The following is a 20,432-nucleotide window of genomic DNA, read 5'->3' as shown; positions in this document are numbered from 1 at the left end:
GCTAAATAAATTTCCTGTTCTGCCTTAAGTGTGAACACAGTGCAGCACTACAAAGCCTCAACACTAGCGCAGCACTGTGTAGAACTGTACCAAGAGCTAATCTCTTATCACAGACTAAATTAAATACATCAAAACTGTTACATAACAGTTTGGGACTTCAGGATTGGCTGAAATCAACAAAGCATTTCTACTGGTCCATAAAAACAAATAAAAAAGCAATTTCCAAACTAAAAATATATCTCATCAGTTAATAAAACATTTAAAGTAAAATACTGGAGTTCCTAATGTGAAAGGATACCCTTTCACATTAGAACCATTTATAATCAATAATACAGATAATAAACACGACACACGTCGTCTTTAGTGTTAAGATTAGTGTAATAACATTTATAAATTTATAAATGTATAATCTGCAGAGTAAAACCTCTTTAAATACACTGGAAACTCAATCCACTCTTTCTCGGAGTGTGTGTCCTCATTTCCATATCAGTGCAGAGTGGGTGTGCACACGCTGGAGCTCACTAGTGTGGGTAGTGAACGAGCATATGGTTGGGCCGGGCTGAGAGATGTCTCTGTTGTGTGCTAATGTTAGTCATAATGAAGAGCTCAGGCGGCTTCTGACTCGAGCAATTTGTAAATATTTAAAGCTCTCAGCTCTGCAGGAAAAACCCAAATCAAGACGAATCACAAACTAAAACCAGCAATAAAGAGAGCGGAGCAAATTACACACACTTCCTATCACCAGAAACATTAATACAAATATGTGCAGAGTGTAGCGTGAAGTTCCAGCTCAATCTGAACAGTCTGAGGAACAGTCTGAGGAACAGTCTGAGGAACAGTCTGAGGAACAGTCTGAGGAACAGTCTGAGGAACAGTCTGAGGAACAGTCTGCATGAAGCAAAGCTTATCTTGTAAGTGTGGAAATCCACACACTGAAAAAATGAGGCGTAAAATTCACTTAAAAAAGGTTTTGCATCTTTCTGCATTTGCTTTTTTTTAGGTGAATTTAATTTCATGTAAATTTAAGTAACTTCAACTCAGTTTCAAGACTTAAATAGAGTTACACAGAGTAAATAAGTGAACTGAACTTCAGTCAATCCTTTCTTTTAGCAACTTTACTTCATTTATTTTTACTGAATCAATCCTTTCTTTTAGTAAACTGATATACAATGATAACTTTATAAAGTGGTGAATTATTTAATGTCTCAATAATTTCTGCGAGGTGTTTAAGGCCTGAGCGTTCTCTGATTTCAGGTTGTAGTGTAATCAGAGTATTCTGTGTTTATTGATCTAACAGACTCTAAATCGAGGAGCTGTTCACCGCTGTGGTGCTGAAATCTCTTACTTCACCCTAAAATCAGTTTAAATTATACCTTTGGTCCTGAATTTATGCTAATTGCTCTGCTTATTATGAGCCTCTATTAAGTCAGTGCTGTCGTTCGGCTGATGAAGGTGGTCGTGCATAAAGCCGTTAACAAGCCGCCATATCAAACGCAGTCGGTACACCTGTCCTGTCCGAACAATACCTGTCTCACGCGCTTTAATACCTCACGCCACAAAACCCAGTCAATCATAAAACCACCGCTTCCTTTATGAGCGTTTTTTCTTTTTTTTCTGAGTAGAATGGGGGTCTCAACTACCAGCCTAGACACAAAAAGAGGGTTTTTTTTACAAGCTGTGAGGATGATAAACGAGCTGCTCGCTAAATGAGAAACAGATTAGAACAACAGATTAACAGGAAAAAGCAGTAATTAAACATCATTAAGCGCTAACAAGGCTTCACCGGGTTCTGGGTTGATAGGGTGGGTATGTTGTGAGATCAAAGAAGTTATGATAATTCTCACAGGCTCTGAGCCAATAGGAACAACACAACACCCCCCCTTAAGAAAACACATTCAGCATCTAAACTTGTTCGATGTCTTTCTCACAAAAAATACTCTTTGAAGTGTGAAAAACAGCAAAGCTGTCCAGGTGCATCACCAACGCTAACAAAGAGAGAGAAATGTAAATGAGCTAAAACACAAATAAAAAAGAATAGGTAACATTTTAAGTTAGGCGCTTATTAATGTCTTATTATTTGCTTAATAAAGCCTTAATTAGACATTTGTAAATGATTTATTCACTACTCATTAGGCTTTAATCTGTGTTATAAGTGTTATTGGTGCTTAATTATTCACAGCACTGTGTTTATGTATGCATATATTATATACATATATATGAAATAATGCATAGCGCATATATATATATGTGTCTGTGTGTGCATGTGTGTGTGTGTGTGTGTGTGTGTGTGTGTGTGTGTGTGTGTGTGTCTGTGTGTGTGTATGTAAATCTCCCAGAAGATTCACATTCAATACCTTCATGAAATTGATCAATTAGCAATACTCTAACAGCATGAATCATTAATAAGGGCTTTCATTAATGGTTTCATTTCTGCAGCAGAGCGGCTGCACGGCTGCATGCGGCCGCATCGACGTGCTGCTGCACAGAAACCTCGCGGGATGGATTGTGAGCAGCGGCGGAGGGAACATGTGATTACCACAGAACTTCATTCATTATTTATTACTGCAAACCTGCATTTATTATTAACTCCGCTGTACACGTCCGGGTTTATACCGACACATCGGCTTCAGCAGATTCAACACAGCAATTAATAAAACAGATTAAATGGAGAATTCTATTATGTTTTAAAAAGAGGGATTGAATTGTTAATATGTAAATAATGTCACAGAAAAATATTGGTGTGAAATGTTTTAATCTTTTATCTTATGATACTTGGAAATGGCATAATCTGCCCACAAATTCGTAGCAAGTGCTGCTATAAACGTATATATAGGGCGTGCAGTATTATAAAGCACTTTTTATATGACAATAGTAAGGAACAAGGGTGTTGCCATGTTTCCTTTCTAATACAGCAAAACTGTAATTCTTTAAAGTCAAATAAGCGCTGGATGTTAATCTACACAATTTTTTCTCCTAAAAGCTGTTTATTTGGGTGAGTAAAGCGCTTCCGTTTATTTACAGTAAGCTTATTAAGATTATCAGTATTTTAACGCAGTTAACAGCAGCGCTTAGCGCTAGTAAATGCTGCCTGACAGCGCTACACTGAGGAACACTGAGAGTTCCAGTTAGCCAGGGTGCTAATAGCTAGCAGTTCATCCTACGTAGCTTGTTTTATACTCACCTCTGAAGGGTGAAAGAGTTAGCGCTTAGTGTGGTTAGCAGCTAATGCTAATGCTAATCCTGCTCCAGTCTGGGTGCTGGAGAACTAAACTGAATCTCCTGTATAACTCTGTACTTCAGTGGAGTGTCTTTACTGCTCCTTAATACCTGACTGATAGAATTCATACATAAGGAGCACCGGATTATAAGGAGCTCTGATGATTTTTGGGGAAATTAAAGGATTTTAAGTTTATTTTATTGATTATAGTGTACTGTATGAAAATGTATTTATTTGTACAGTATATTTATAGTAATGCAGAATGTGGTCCACAATGTCTTGTAAATTATGTTATAATCTGTGTGAATGTTTGAATCTCCAAAATGTCATTTTTACAGGATCTGTGTAATAAGACTGTGCTGTTAGTTTAACTCTGATACTGATTTAACATGTTAAAATGATCAGTACAGTTAGTGACTGTAAATGGGGAAAAAATTAAATGAGAAAAATCAATTGACTGTTTAAAAATCTCCCATTAAACTTTTTACAGATGCAGTTCTGAAATGATCCACTGCTCCTTATAAAGGATCCAGAGGGGAGAGATAAACTCTGAAACAGTGCAGATAGGAGAGAGCGAGAGCGAGGGAGACTGAAAGAGGCCAGACATAAAGCTGCTGCTTCACACTTGTCTCTGTCAGTGTGTCTCCAGGGCATTGTGGGAAGAGACATGGATTTACAAGCTCTTTACATGAAGCAAGACCAGTGCAAACTCACACTGCGGTACTAGTGCATCACTTGCAGAAACTAAATGTACAAAATACTAGCTCTTCTTTATGAAAATGTAATTAAAAGTTGCTTATCTGGACATTAACTGTTTATTTACCCAGTAAATCAACAATATTAAAATAATCATTAAAATATTCATATTATAAAGGATCTAAAAACTCTCCTTATGATTTCTAGTATTATTCAATGTTCTCTTTATCCTTCTTTATTTAGAATAACTAACAAACGAAGAACGAGATCTCAGCCACTCATCTTTACTGTATTTATGTATCTGTATCTGTTATAATGGGATCTGGAGTTTTTTTAATGCTGAGTACACACTAAGTAAAATAAGTACAGATTTGTACAGATAAAAGAGTATAAAGAGTATAAATTTAACTGTGCTCTCTGGAATTAATGATGCTCTATAATGTCCTAATACTTTTGGGAAAAGCTGCGAAGATGGAGTTCCAACCTCAACATCCTGCAATGCAATCAGATCCTCACAGCAATGCTCCTAAATCTAGCAGAAAGCCCTCCCACAAAAACACTCACTCAAACTAAAATACAGGAAAACTCTATTTAATACCCTTTTTTTCAGAAGAAATATTAAATGAATGATTAAGTGCTCATTGAAAGCCATGTTAAGAGACAGAAACATGATTATTACGGATCATCATAACATTCAATCGGACAGAACCGGCTCTTTATTGATCTGATCATCACACAGCGCGTCCCGCTCAGGTAAACTCTACACTCCAAACCCCGGTGATTCCCGTCCACAACGAGACACACTGTCCCCGCTGAAGGAGGACGAGTGCAGGAATTAATGGAGGAACAGTGATGAGCTGTAAGAGTTATGAGCTGCAGGACGTGCTGCCATTTTATTTTATTTATGGTTCACCCGGCCGATATTAAAAAGTGACCTTTAATTTACTGAGTACGATTCATACAGACTAATGAACCCAATTCCAGCAGCCAGTAAAACACAGCTAACTTATAGAGCACGACTACTGATGAGTTCAGCTGGAGTTAAAATACCAGAGAATATCATGTACACTCACAGAGAGAGCAGGACTGTCCTGACAAACAGGTGGACAGTCTTTCTCTCTCTCTCTCTCTCTCTCTCTCTCTTTCTCTCTCTCTCTTTCTCTCTCTCTTTCTCTCTCTTTCTCTCTCTCTCTCTCTATCTCTCTCTCTCTATCTCTCTCTATCTCTCTCTTTCTCTCTCTCTCTCTCTATCTCTCTCTCTCTATCTCTCTCTATCTCTCTCTCTCTCTCTATCTCTCTCTATCTCTCTCTATCTCTCTCTATCTCTCTCTATCTCTCTCTCTCTCTCTATCTCTCTCTATCTCTCTCTATCTCTCTCTATCTCTCTCTATCTCTCTCTATCTCTCTCTCTCTCTCTATCTCTCTCTATCTCTCTCTATCTCTCTCTATCTCTCTCTATCTCTCTCTCTATCTCTGTGTGTGTATGTGTGTGCTAATAACAGGATTAAAAGAGGTTTAACCCTTTGAACTCTGGGCTGTTTTGGTGTGTTTTTTCTCCGTTTTTGTTTTCAGTTCCTCTTTCAGGTCTTATAACACAGTAATTATATCAGACAGACACATGCCCTGATCTCTTTTACTCCAGAAGACATACGGCTGCTCAAAAATATCATCATTTAAAATGTAAAGGGAAGCAGAATTGTTATATATTTACCAAATGTTCAAAAATATATATATATACTGTATATAAATAAAAGAATGTGATGAAACGTTTATTAAGTTGCTGTTTATCTCAGGACTCACATAAGCAGTGGTTATTCTGATTTGTTTTATAGTTGATTTTTTTTTAGGTTATTTTTACTGTGATATTGAATTTTCACATCATTTTGATGCAGAATTTTACTAATGTCCCCCCGCTGCATGATGGGCTGTATACAATCTTCAGTTCCCACCTGCAGGGCATTACCTGTCTGCTCCACCCGTCTTCTACAGGACATTATTCATTTATTAATGAAGGTGAGGTACCTGTATCCTCAGCAGGGACGTGCCGGCCGGCGTGCTCTCCGGGAGGCTGATGTTATAGAGGCTCTGGCTGAAGACGGGCCGGTTGTCGTTCTCGTTGATCAGGTCGATGAAGACTCGAGCGAATCCCACGTGTTCAGACAGAGACTCGTTGGCGTACAGCTGGAATTTAGAGCAGCAGGAGGGAGAATCAGTTTCAGAAAAGTCTCAGTTCTTCTATCAATAATTCATTTGTCTATATTGCTGATTTCATTACGGCGGCGCCGCTCTACGCCGGGCTGTCACCGTAATGAATGATTCCATTTATTATGTGGCCGCTGAGTTTGAGGGGAAATGAGAATGATGTGATTGAGCGCTTCAGGAAATATTACTTTGAAATTAGTGTACACTTAAAGAAATTAGCATATGGCATAAATTCTGATCCAGTGAAAGTACACTTCATTTGATTTCACTTCATATAGCACATCATTGCTCATATACAATATGAAGAGCTGAGTCGTACTATACCATATAGGTCCAAATATTTATGAACACCTCTTCTAATTAATGTATTTTGTAATGTTCTTTAATGTGCACCCGCTGCTGACACAGATGTGCAAATGCACACACACAGCTCGTCTAATCCTGTAGAAAACTACGGGATGTACGGGATCTCTCTCTCTCTTGCTGTGGTGTGTAGAGAGACTTACTGTTATTTCTCTTTATTCTTTAATTTTCACTGTTAAAGCCTTTAAAAATGACTAAAAATAATAAATTATAATGTATACCTCACTGATTTTTTTAATCTGAGAACAATGTCAAAGAATCAGTGAGAAAGTTAAAGTTAAAGCGCCGGGGCTGGACTCTCCAACAAGACAATGACCCAAAACACTAAACACTAAACTCTGCTCAAAATCTACTAAAGCACTAAAGCATTCATGCAGAGGAACAAGAACAACATTCTGAAATGATCATCAGATCATCAAAGATCATCTCAGACCTGAATATTAATGAATATTATCTGTGGTGTGATTTAAAGCGGCTGTTCATGATCAAAAACCTGAATCAAATCTGACTGAACTGGAGATGATCTGTAAAGAAGAATGATCCAAAATACAAATACAAAATACCTTCAACCAGAAGCCAGATGCTTATTAAAAGCCATAGGAAGAGTTTAGATGCTGTAATATTATTTCTGTTATATCATATCTACTAAATACTAATATCATTTTTTCTGTTGTGGCCCAGATTTATAAATTTATGCCCCTGCTTAGTTTGGTTTAAAGAATTATTGCACAATTTCTGTAAATCCTATAAACATCATTTCACTTCTCAAATATCACTGCGTTTATCAGCTATATTATGCAGTATACCACACCACTGTATATTTAAGTTATATACTGTAAGGTGTCTCTATAAAAAATAATAAAGTTTCCTCATATGACAGATGTACGATACAGTTTAGAATATATATATTCGTACAGTTTCAAAACTGATAAATTATTCAAGATTTCTCTGCAGCTTTTAGTCGAACTCTAGTCAGAGAGGGGTTTAGAGACCCGGCTCGTCTGCATCTGGTTGGAACTGTTCAACAACAGAACAGGACTCTGAGAATGAAAGTGATAGTACGGCGAGTTCGGCCTGAAGACGAGACGTTATTTAAATGTGTTTCTGTTCCTGAGGCCGGCAGCGTCGAGTGCAGCAGTGTGTCAAACTGCAGGAACTGCGGCTTCAGGCTTCGCTCAGTCCCACTAAACACCCAGAATAAAACAGCACCAGCAAACACAACTCAACTCAACTAACTCATCACTGAGGGGTTTATCTTTATATAATTACTTATAATTATAATTACTTTTTCATTATTTTAAAAATACATTCATATCAGTACGTATTTGGACAGTGTCAGATTGTGTCTTTTTTTATGTACGCCATTAAAACATCAATCATGGTGGGGTTTACTCAGACTTTCCGCTTTCTTTTAATGGGTTTAACAAATATTCTGCATTAACTTTTCAAAAAATACAGACATTTTTTGATATAGTGCCTCTATTTACATTACATTACATTTAAATTTGGCAGACACTTTTTATCCAAAGCGACTTACAATAGTGAAGTGAACTTTTTACAAAAGTAAAGTTCAAAATTACTTATAAAACGATGGATAAGTAAATGGTAAGCAGTTCTATAAACCAATCTGTGAACAAACTGCATGTCTGAATAATCAACCATCTAATAATAAAACTGTAGATAATAAGATAATGCTTATTGAGAATAACATACCTACAATCATAACTCAACTTTTAACATATTATCCACTGAGAGTGTTTATATTGTTTATAATGCACATTATTTTAGACAGAAACCTTTTAGAAGCTATAAAAAATAGGATGAATTCTGATGAAATATTCTGGTTATAGGATTTGGAGAATCCTTCATATGAAGACTAAATGAAGTGTTGAGTCATTTCTGAGTAAGTGTTTATTGCCGGTGAATGTGATATTTACTGAATGGAGCATTTTGTTCAGTGAAGCTGTTTTCTGAATACTGCCTGCAACAGAGAAACAGCACAACAGATTTTAAATGGAGCTGCACTCTGAAGCATGAGCCTCTCTTTTTAATATGCAGACCACAGTGATGGAGTTTCAGCCTGGTGTTCTGGTCTGCTGTCCTAATAACAGATAAAAAAAATGTACCTATAGAGGACAGTTTTTCAGCAGATTAAAATAAGTTATTTAGAGGCTGTTTATATCTTACTGTTATAGAAGAGTAGGGTATTCTCTGTGTGTGATGATAAAACACATTGCACTTAATGCACGGCATGATGATGTACAGTACTGTTAATAATCTCATAAACAAGCCTAAACACAGCTTACAGTCAACTAGTGTAGGAAAACCTATTCTCTGATTATTCTCTTTAAGGAAATACATTAATGCCAGCATAACGATCACGCAGAAGTGTGTGGTTAATGAAGTTATAACTTAATTAATGATATTATATTAATGTCTTATTAGGATAATTAACTAAATCATTTATAAAGCTGATTAATGTAATGAGAATGTGTTAGTATGAATTGTTAGTAAAACAGTGTGAGTGAGATGCTGGTGCTGATTTACTCACTGAAAAACTGTAGCTCCTGATGGTCTCGAAGTCCAGCGGCATGGCCACCCGCACACGGATATCAGCACGACCCTGCACCGACGTGGGGGAGATGCTGAAGTGGTCCGAATTATTCCCCATTAAAATGACCTCGAACATGCTGTTCACTCCCTGCAGAGAGAGAGAGAGAAAGGGGTTATTATTTCACATGCCTGAATATTTGATATAAGGTTCTCTTTTCTGCTGTTCTGTGATCAGTACATACACACTGAGAAAAGTAAGTACAGATTTGTACAGATTAAAAGAGTATAAAGTTTGTCTCTGGGGCTGTAGTTTATATTGAGGTACAAAAAAGTGCCTTTCAGAGAAAGTCCTTTTTGTACTCATGTTTTTTGTACCGTCCTATTGTCCCATCGAGATATAATTATACTTTTTGCTAATGTATCTTTTTATTTATGTTTCTTTTTTTATATGTGATGCGGAAACAATTTTTTAAGTAAACTTAAAATATATGTATATATATATATATATATATATATATACAGGGTTTGGAGAATGAAAGTGAAACACCTGGTTTTAGAGCACAATAATTGATTGTGGTGACGGACAGTTCTGGTGGAAACAGGAGAGTTGAGGTGAACATTGAATTCTGCGTGATTTGATCAGCCGTGGTTTTATGTTTTTTGGATACAATCCGGGTTAGCACCAGAACATCCCTTTCAGACAGCTTCCTCTTACAGCATCCACAGTTAATCCTGTTGGATGTGGTCGGTTCTTCTTGGTGGTATGCTGACATTACCCTGGATACCGTGGCTCTTGATGCATCACAAAGACTTGCTGTCTTGGTCACAGATGCTCCAGCAAGACGTGCATCAACAATTTGTCCTCTTTTGAACTCTGGTATGTCTCCCATAATGTTGTGTGCATTGTAATATTTAGAGCAGAACTGTGCTCTTACCCTGCTAATTGAACCTTCACACTCTGCTCTTACTGCTGCAATGTGCAATTAATGAAGATTGAACACCAGGCTGCTCCAATTTAGCCATGAAACCTAAAATCCCACACTAAAATGATGACAGGTGTTTCAGTTTCATTCTCCAAGTCATGCTGTGGTAAATTAGCAAACAGCAAAAATCTGACCTTTTTAACTGGTGAGTTCAATAAAGTTTTGTGTAAATAAGGAACATCCTCTTTATGTAAATGATGTTTAAATGTAATTGTTGGTTTAGAAACTGCTGGTCAGAGGACAGTGTGAGGATGTGGAGTATCTGGGAGCAGAACAGCTCTGTGGATTGGAGGCCAAAATAAACCTCTCCCGTAAGTGTGGGGTTTCCAGTGGCTCCCAGTTTAGCTTAGATACAGCAATTATCCTCCCATCACGCAGCTCAGCTCTCCTGCTGCTCGGATCTGTAATTGCATCACGACGAGTCGAGGTCCGAGTCAGCCGGCTGCTAAACCTGAGCTCAGAATTAGCAGAGCTAGCTTAGCGCCCTGACCCTCGCAGCGCGAGAGCGGCGGCCGAGAGAGATTTCATCAAATGAAGACGTGTCAGAGAGATCCTCATTACTGTCATTCTGTCTCCGCCTCTCCGGCGGAGGAGAAGAGCGAGAGGAGGAGGAGAGGAGGAGTGTGGGCCGAGAGGAGAGAGGAGGAAACATGTGGCAGCAGGAAGAGTCTACAGATGACTCATCAGATTCCTGCTCAAACTCACCCTCTCTCTGATTAATGGATGGAGAGAGAGAGAGAGACAGAGAGAGAGAGACAGAGACAGAGAGAGAGAGGAGAGAGAGAGAGAGAGAGAGAGAGAGACAGAGACAGAGAGAGAGGAGAGAGAGAGAGGAGAGAGAGACAGAGACAGAGAGAGAGAGAGGGATAGAGAGAGAGAGAGAGAGAGGGATAGAGAGAGAGAGAGAGAGACAGAGACAGAGAGAGAGAGGAGAGAGAGAGAGAGAGAGAGAGAGAGACAGAGACAGAGACAGAGAGAGAGAGAGAGAGAGAGAGAGAGACAGAGACAGAGACAGAGAGAGAGAGAGAGATAGAGAGAGAGAGAGGGATAGAGAGAGAGAGAGAGAGACAGAGAGCCCTGTTTGTTTGGGATTAGTTTCACATGGGGAGGTGGAGTAATATATATTTACTAGTGGTATCAATCAATTAAAACATTTAATCAGATTAATCACAATAATATTCTGGGTTTAAAACAAAATTCAACTCAACTTTATTTATAGAGCACTTTAAAAACAACAACAGACGCAACAAAGTGCTGTACATCGCAAACTACTGGATAAAAACAAATACTAGAAACAATAAGACAAATTAAATTATAAGTATCAATAAGAATAGTTTAGATGAATCTATAAGTGAAACAGTAAAATAAAATAAGTGAAAATAAATAAATAAAACAAGCACAAAGTCTCAAATTGGGTTAAAAGCCAAGGAATAAAAGTGAGACTGTTTTACAAATTCGAATAAATAAATTATACTATAATATCTCAGTGTAGTTTGGCTGATTTTTATATCACAGTATATTAATCTTCCAAGTAAGCACACATATAGTTGTATATAAATATATATAAATGTATATTTGTATAAACTGCTGGCCAGCACACAGACTGGAATGAAATCACTGGGAAACTCTGGTAATAATTACTAAATAAATACATAATCAATAATTCTGTTCCAACAGGACTTAAGACAGGAAGAGATCTGATTGTGATCATGTGATCGTCTTTAGCTCAGGTGTGAAAATAATTGATTTAAAGAACTCGTATCATTAGATTACTTTATTTTAAATAGAAATCATTCAGAACCTCGACCATGATCAGCACTGCTGCTGTCGACGGAGGTTCCCACACAATCAGTGAGTCTTAAATCAGATCCAGAAGAAACTTAATGGATGCTGATTGTTTTGCTTCCTAACAACCAATTTTACAAAGAAACATTTTAAAAAGCAGCTGTAATGTGTTTAAATTCTGGGTTTTAATGCTGTAATGAGTGAGCAGCTGGTTACAGGCAGCTGCTGTATATTAGAGTCCTGAATAAATATTTTACTGAGATTAAATTTTCCTTGTGGTACAGGCGAGTCTATTACAAGAAAAGGATTACCCAAATATTACAGAATTTTAACTCATTACATTACAATACCAAACGTAAGTATTTGTACTTTACTTTAAGTGTGATATATACTTAAATATTAAGTACATGCTTAAGTATTTGTAATTTACTTAAGTATTACTGGTGAAGCTCTTGTTCTGTGTTTATGTTCTGTTCTCTGATAAACCTGTGTAACTTTAATACTGACCGATTTTATCAGCTAACTAATTCAACACACACACACACACACACACACACACACACACACACACACACACAGAGTGAGAGAGATTAGTGTGTTGACCACTATGATGAGGGACTTTGTGAATCAGGTCTGTAGACTCTTTGTGAACTCCATACTTATCTCTCTCACCATCTTTTCATCTCCTTTCAATCTTTTCTGCTGTCATCTCTCTTTCTTTCAACACACTAATCTCTCTTTCTGTGTGTGTGTGTGTGTGTGTGTGTGTGTGTGTGTGTGTGTGTGTGTGTGTGTGAGGAGACGGGTCAGAGGTTCGCTCTTATCAGAACTCCCCAGAGACAATCCCACCTCTATGCTTCACACACTGTGTGCCACACACACACACACACACACACACACACACACACACTCACACACACACACACTCACACACACACACACACACACACACACACACACACACACACACACACACACACTCACACACACACACACACACACACACTCACACACACACACACACACACACACACACACACACACTCCTGTACACACACACACACACACACACACACACACACACACTCCTGTACACACACACACACACACTCCTGTACACACACACACACACACACTCCTGTACACACACACACACACACACTCCTGTACACACACACACATGCATGCGTCCCTGCTGGATCCCATTTGCAGGCGAAGCGGCTCGTGACCGCAGTGCGGGCGATTGATCCAAGGAGAGAAAATTGTTTTGGAGTTCAATAAACATTTAACCCCGGGTGTTCCGTTACAGAATCACCACCAAATATATAAAAAACACATTAACAACTTTAAAACTGAGCAACGGGAGCGAGCGCTCCTCACTGACCACGCCCAGGAGCTCAACTACAGGTTAACCTCAGATATTCATCCCTCTTTTATCTCTCATTTATAAAAATCTCTCATTCATCTGCTTCACCTGAACTGGGTTCATGATGAGAAAACAAGGGTTTTAATATTCCTCCATCAGCTCTATTCAGGGGGAATACATTTACCTGAGTGAGATGGAGATATATATATAACTTTCTGAGTTTAGTGCAGTCTGAATATGCCACGCCTTTTTCATTTTTTATGAATTCTAGAGCCTTTTCCCTTCTTCTGATCCATAATAAATACTCACAGGTTCTACTAATCCCATGCACATCGATGTGTGTGTGCTTTACATAAAATGAATGCAATATCAAGACCACTTTCACACAAATATTCAGTACATTCCTTACTATTAATAGGGACTTTAGCTGAATAAATAATAAAAGTTTTCTATGTGCAACAAAATGATCTACTTCTGTTAGATTGTTTAAAGACAGTCATCTGGAAACGCTGACGGGTCAGCATGCTCACAGAAACTGTCAGCCATATCAATATCACCAAATATAATTTCACGATAGTGAATAACAAACAATACATCATCTGACAGGAGTATCCGCATATGCTCCCCCTAATTAGGCTGTATTATAATTTGCAGTTATGGATGATGCCCAAACAAAAGCACAGAAATGTCAGTGTGGCCTTAAGTGTTTTCTGAAAGGGGTTTGTTGATGACTGAGTTTTGATTTTAGAGACTAAATGCTAATTATTCACTCATTTTCTGTTGCTATAAAGATTTTGGAGGCATTTAGTAAAACCCAAACAGTAATAAGACGGTCATTTATCCCAGAATTCATTGCTCCACCACATTTTACAGCAGTTATTTAATCAGTGTACCCAGTGTCTGCCACACATGCCCAACCCCCGGCACCCCATCAACCTGAACTGAATTGTCTACATTTCTTTTCATTGTTCTCACACTTTGCTCTTTCTGTCGCTCAGATTCAGGTTAATCTTGGCCTCATCTGTTCACATGACCTTTTCTCAGAGTCCTGCAGCTCTTTTAAGCTCTTTTGCACACTGTAATTTGGCCACTCTGTATTTCTGTTCATAAAGTCGTCTGCAAATACTGTCTAACAAACACCTTTAAAGGTTTTATATCTGATCTTTCAGACAGACAATTGATTTCTTTTTTCTTAGTGAAGATTTTTCTCCCAACAGAAATGAAAGTTTCACTTGGTCTACCAGTCCCTCTATAACTAAAGAACCCACCATTGTGTTCTTTCTTCTCAATGATATTTTACACAGATCCCAAATAACAAAGATTAATCAACATACCTGAGTGTGTTTTACATTTTTCATATTCATAATAGATCCTAAGTGTATATTAACTATAAACTCCAAAGGAGTTTGAAAGCTTATAGGTAAGCCAACATATATCTAATGCCTAAACTAAAGAAGCAATGGGACACAACTGAGTAACCATGAACGCTTTATAATATAAGTATAATATATGTAAAATAAAATATGCTCCAAAAAATGGAGCATATGGGCAGATGAACAACACAGTATCTGTCTCCTAAACATTATGAAAGGCACTCTTTTATGTATATCCAAATATTTGTGGATACCTCTTTAATAATAGAATTTGGTTAATTTAACACTAGAATGACTAAAGCTAACTTTTTTAAAGTTATGCCAATAAAATAGGACTCAATGTCACAGCGTCAGCAGAAACATTTCCCTTACAGAAGAAGAAGCAGCTGGAAAAGACGGATACATTTTTTTGGTGGTTTTACTCGTCTTATTCATGATTTTTACACATTTCTGAAAAGTGATGACTATGTTGATGTGAGGGAGAAACAATGCTGTACATCACTTATTTAAGACATCTTCTTTCTGGACCGCTGCTATCCTGCCGTGCACTTCAGACTCTCAGCCTCTGGGAGAAATCCATCGACTAACGAACGACAATCTCCACAGCCCGCTGTCCTCAGTCTAATTGACACTCTGTAAGCAGCAGACAGTCAGGCGGTCATTCAGAAGCTTAAATGAAAAGTAAGTGAGTGTAGACCGTTAGAAAACTCGGGACACCTGTCCTGCGCGTCACTTTTTAAGGAGAACTCTCTGTCCGATCGCTGCTTTCAAACTCGCCTAACAAGGTAGAGCTTCGTACCCGAACCCCGTCCTGAGTCCAGCAGAGAGACGAGAGGGATATCCGAACGCTGCAGCGTTTTCGACACTCCGCGACACCAAAAGCCCATAAAATATGTCTATAATCACAAGCGCTCACGGCGTCGTGATAAAACAAACACGGAGTCTCAGAAACTGAAGGATCTAGACTCTCGCTCTCGGAGACGGCCGTTCTGGATCGATGGCCGCATTACGCTGGCGGTTAAAATAACCCCTTGTTTTTTTCCTCCTTCTTCTTCTTTTTGTTTGGAGCTCTTAGAGAGCCATTGTGGCTGATGGGAGGCTATTTAAATAGCCATCCAATATGCAGGGATGTCAGTACACACTGGCCATAAGGCGTAATTGCCCGTCCATTTGCCTCTGCCTTTAGAGGAAGGATAAAACCAGCCTGTCACCCAACCGTCAAAGCGTGCAAAGTTTGCAGACAATCCATGCAGGAAAAGTTTGGCGTGTGTGTGTGTGTGTGTGTGTGTGTGTGTGAGCATCTTCACACGTTCAGAAAGGAATGGAAAAAGCGAAGCTGTTGCCTAAATCGAAATATAAGGTGTGAAGAAGTCCTGCTTGTTGTCGAGAAAAAAGATATCTGGATACGCTGATACAGAACGAAGTGTGTTTAAGTGTGAGGGTGTATACGTGTGTGTGTGCTGGGTGTGTGTGTGCTGGTGTTTTCTTGTAGGCTTCTGGCTCTGGGAAATAAAGCAGTGTTAATCCCAGTAGAAATGCGGTGCTCTCTGAGCTGTAAAGAGGGCAAAGAGGAGGCAGAGAGAGAGTGACCTTCTCCATCACTCAATAAATACCCCTCTCTCCTTCATACAGCAGCTAAAGCTCCCCTAAATACACTGTCTACTGAAGCTTTATGGTTCTGTGACTCTATACAGCTCTAAAGATTCTTAAATGCAGTGCACTTGTTAGTGTGAGTTGAGGTAAATATATTGTGTTTCTTCTGGAATAAACTGAATTAACAGAGTCTGTTTCCTTATGAGTACATTGATAACCTGCACATATCATTTATACACTTATACAATAACTTGGAATAAGTTGTAATGGCAGAACTGATCATCCAACACTAGTACCTGACCTCAATAATACCCTCATTAGGGTGGATTCAATCAAATCCTCATTGCAATGTTCACTAATATTTAGTATAAACTGTTTCTTGAATATATCCTTATAACTATCCTTTAGTTTAGTAGAAATATTGAAGAATCAGGGGTCTAAAGTAGAGAATTCTCAGTGATGAACCACTAGACACATCTGCATCACGTGTATTCACATTTCCATACTAATTTATGCTGTGCACACTGTGCTAATCAAAGCATTTTCATCATAAACCTCTTTGATTACGTCCACGTGTCACTCCAGCCTTATATAAGTTATCAGTGTCAAAATAAAAATCTCCAAAATCTCAAAACAGCAACTTTACATGAGAAAAACGACTTAAAATATTTACTGAACTGAAGGCAGGTGGTGCAAGAAAGCCTACACCACTGAATGAGTCCTACAACCCTCAAATCTCCCACAGACCCCTGTCCCAACCGCCCCAAATAACCCCAATGTAAAGCTGAATTCTGCATAATTCTGAATGAATAATAATACATTTTATTTATATAGCGCTTTTTTAAGATTCTCAAACACGCTGTTTTTATCCTCCTTCTCTGAAATGTTATTCAGCTATACTATTAAAATGCAATTCATAATGACAGATATAATTACATAATGAACTGCATTTGCATTCAATTAACAGCATGTTATTCATATGTACTCCTCCATCACCAGCAACATCTTTAACACCAGGAGGGTGAAGGCCAGCACATGCTCTAATATATGTGAAGTCAGACTCCGCCTCTTTTATTAACTTCCACCAATGCAGAATCGCCAGGTAGTCAACATGCTCGGAGGAAAGCACCAGATCCCCAGATCCTCTGATACATCAGCGAACGCATGTCTGCAGTGCTCAGCATCAGAACAGGAGAGATGAGGGGAGAGAACGACGCCTAAACCCACAGACAGAGAACAGCTGATCATGCTCTCTCAGACTCTGGCTGCTGATGCTCATTCAAACAGGAAATTATTGGAACAGTTTGGAAGACCAATCGGAGACCCACAAATCAACATAAGAGTTATCAAAATTTGCCACATGCTACACAAATCTATCCCTCCTTCTTACTCTCCTTTACCTCCTGCTGTCTTCTTCACACTGTCTTCAGCCAAAAGCTTACCTTCTTACCTCTCTCTCTCTCTCTCTGTCTCTCTCTCACTCTCTCTCTCTCTCTCTCTCTCTCTCTCTCTCTCTCTCTCTCTCTCTCTCTCTCTCTCTCCCTCTCTCTCTCTCTCCCTCTCTCTCTCTCTCTCTCTCTCTCTCTCTCTCTCCCTCTCTCTCCCTCTCTCTCCCTCTCTCTCTCTCTCTCTCGCTCTCGCTCTCTCTCTTTTCTTTGCTCTCTCCGTTTATCTGTCAGGTTCCATCCCGGCCGGGCGAAGCAGGAATCAATCAGAGTTGACTGGCTCTGGGCTTATCTCCGCCCTCGCTGATTGATTTCGCTCGTTAGCTATAATTTGACGCTCTGTCCCGTCTCCTCTAAAGCAAATTAAATGGTAGTAGAGTTGAACGTGCTCCGAGTTCTGCTCTGCTGGAGTGAACGCACAGAGACCGAGGAGTGAGGAGGTGTGAAAACGTGTGTACATGTGTCTGCATGTGTGTGTGTGTGTGTGTGTACTGAGTGGCTAGATATGACTAATAGGAAGTGACAGACACATGATGTAGGACTAAAGAGGCTGCTGTTGAGCAGAGCTCGGGGTCTCTCTCTCTCTGTGTCTCTCTTTACCCTCAGGGTGCATCACTACCTCACACCACTGCAGAGCGACCGCACCGCGTGCACGCTGATACACTGAACAAGAGCTCATGACAAGTGCACACGATTTACACAGACTGGAGCCCAAACTCAAGTTATTAATGTAATTCTGTAATAAGTACTATATAACTATATGATTAGAGGCCAGTTAATTCAACTGAAACTTTAGATAGTGAAAAATTCTCTGTTAAAATAATCTGTATGAAATTACTGATAAATAAAACGATGTAAAATATGCACCAGCTAGATATCATATAATACAGAACAGAGGATAGTGTTGTAATAATGGAAAATTCTTTGAATAATGAGATTGTCTGTAATATCACTAATATTCTTGCTATGGATTTATTGAGTTCTCACTCACTGGGATCTATAGTTTTGGAGAAATGGAATATAAGATGTTTTTTAAGACTTTTAAAAGTCTTTTTTACTACTTAGAAACAAAATTAATTTATTTTTTCATTTACCTAAATAATTACCTGTACAAGTACAGCGTGACATACCAACATTTTAATGCATGTCCTGCAGTCTTTTTCAGAATATTTTTTTTTATTGATCTGAGTTTTCCTATAAGTACTGAACACGTTGAATATGGTTTTAATCAGATGCAGTTTTGCTCTGTTTGTTACCACCCTCTTTCTAGTTTCTAGAAGTTGCTGCAAATCACAGTGCAGTTTTGTTGCATAGAGTTATAATCACTTACTCTTAGTTTACTCTCTTTGTATTAAGAATAATTCGCAACATGCTTCTCTTTAAAATTCATATATAATATAAAACATCTAAAATTGTTTACCTAAAAAAGACCTTAACATTAAAAAAGGCCTTAGAATGTCTGATATCTATGCAAATCTACCCAAAGGTCTTAAAAAACAACACAGAAAGTAAAAAAATAAATTATAAATATTATTCTTCCTCAATCCTTCAATATCTTTATATGCCTTTTAGACATTTTAATTCCTAAATTTCCTTCGGGATAAATAAAGTATCTATCTATCTATCTATCTATCTATCTATCTATCTATCTAATTTCCAAATTTGATATTAAAGTTAGTTTACTGATTTAACAGCAGAAAGAACCTCCAAACGGTTTACATATTATTAAATATTTTATTACGCTCATATCCTTATTTACCTTAATCTCAAAAACCTGCAGAATAACTGGAACTGTTCTCACACCTTCTCAATTAATACCAATAATGTAACACTGGGACTGTATCACTCTCATATCATATTTAAATATAAATTTCAATATTAAAGACTGTTGGGCAGGGTTGTTTGTCCTCCATCTTCTCAGGAACACGTAGAGTTGGCGAGCTCTTACCCGACACTCCTGAATAAACTCTGGAGGAGGAAGAGAAGCGCTGTGTTGTGTAACGGGTGCTATGCTACAGAAAGCTCGGTAATTGGAAAGGTGCTCCTGCTTGATCAATAGCTTGTTAACAGTCAGCAGCATATCTTCATGGAGAGCAGGCGAGAGTTTTGCTCACGGTGAACACGCTGAGACGCCGAGATAACGTGAGCCGGCTCACTACCGTCACCAGCGGCTCGCCACGCCGACACGGACACGTCTAATTGTGACAGATCACCAGGATAAAAAGCTTTGTCTGGAGTCAGGGTTGAGTTTAGCCCACGGGCTACGTATTTAATAATAATAATAATAATAATATTCCTGAAGAAGGCCAACGCGTCGGCCTCTATGTACTCTTTCTCTTGACTCATATATTTATTTTATTTAAGGGAAAATGTTGACTTGTTATGTGCATAAAATCTGAATTAAATAAAATGTTTTTCAATTCAATCACAATACTGGGATATAAAGACAGTGAAGAAGTACAATACAAAACTATTAATAATAAATTCGTACTATGTTTTTGAGAATCAGAGCAACACTGATACTGCGAATCACAATATTTTATACTTTAAAGTCAATTGTCTTATACCTGTAGTTTATAATAATATCTAATATTGAAATACACCCATATCCACCCATATTTAACTAATAATAAAACATTACACTGTATTATTGAGTTCTGCACATCATACGTGTCAAAACAATACTGATACAAAATAATCAAAGACTGATCAAATACGAACAGTCTTACGGTCAAAAAAAAAAGAAAAAACTGAATCATCTACAGCTTTATTTCTCCCTCCAGGCACATCTAACATTTAAACATTAATGATTAAAAGCTTCATAGAAATGATCTGAAACCTGTCAGGATGTTCTGA

The 20,432-nt window shown here is 38.2% G+C and overlaps 1 protein-coding gene across 1 annotated transcript in view; it reads right to left on the bottom strand.

Moving 5' to 3' along the window:
• The window catches only part of cdh23 (cadherin-related 23), a 277,788-nt gene that overhangs the window by 110,478 nt on the left and 146,878 nt on the right, over positions 1 to 20,432 (bottom strand). Inside the window, exons 12-13 of the mRNA XM_049481005.1 lie at positions 9,030 to 9,179; positions 5,936 to 6,094 (exon numbers count right to left, since the gene is read on the bottom strand). Of these exons, the coding sequence (XP_049336962.1) occupies positions 5,936 to 6,094; positions 9,030 to 9,179 (309 nt within the window). The remainder of the gene's footprint in view (positions 1 to 5,935; positions 6,095 to 9,029; positions 9,180 to 20,432) is intronic.

Source organism: Astyanax mexicanus, chromosome 7, assembly GCF_023375975.1.
Source record: "Astyanax mexicanus isolate ESR-SI-001 chromosome 7, AstMex3_surface, whole genome shotgun sequence".
Taxonomy (NCBI): Eukaryota; Metazoa; Chordata; class Actinopteri; order Characiformes; family Acestrorhamphidae; genus Astyanax; species Astyanax mexicanus.
Note: the sequence above shows the minus strand (reverse complement) of the source record. Positions and strands in the feature narration are given on the sequence as shown.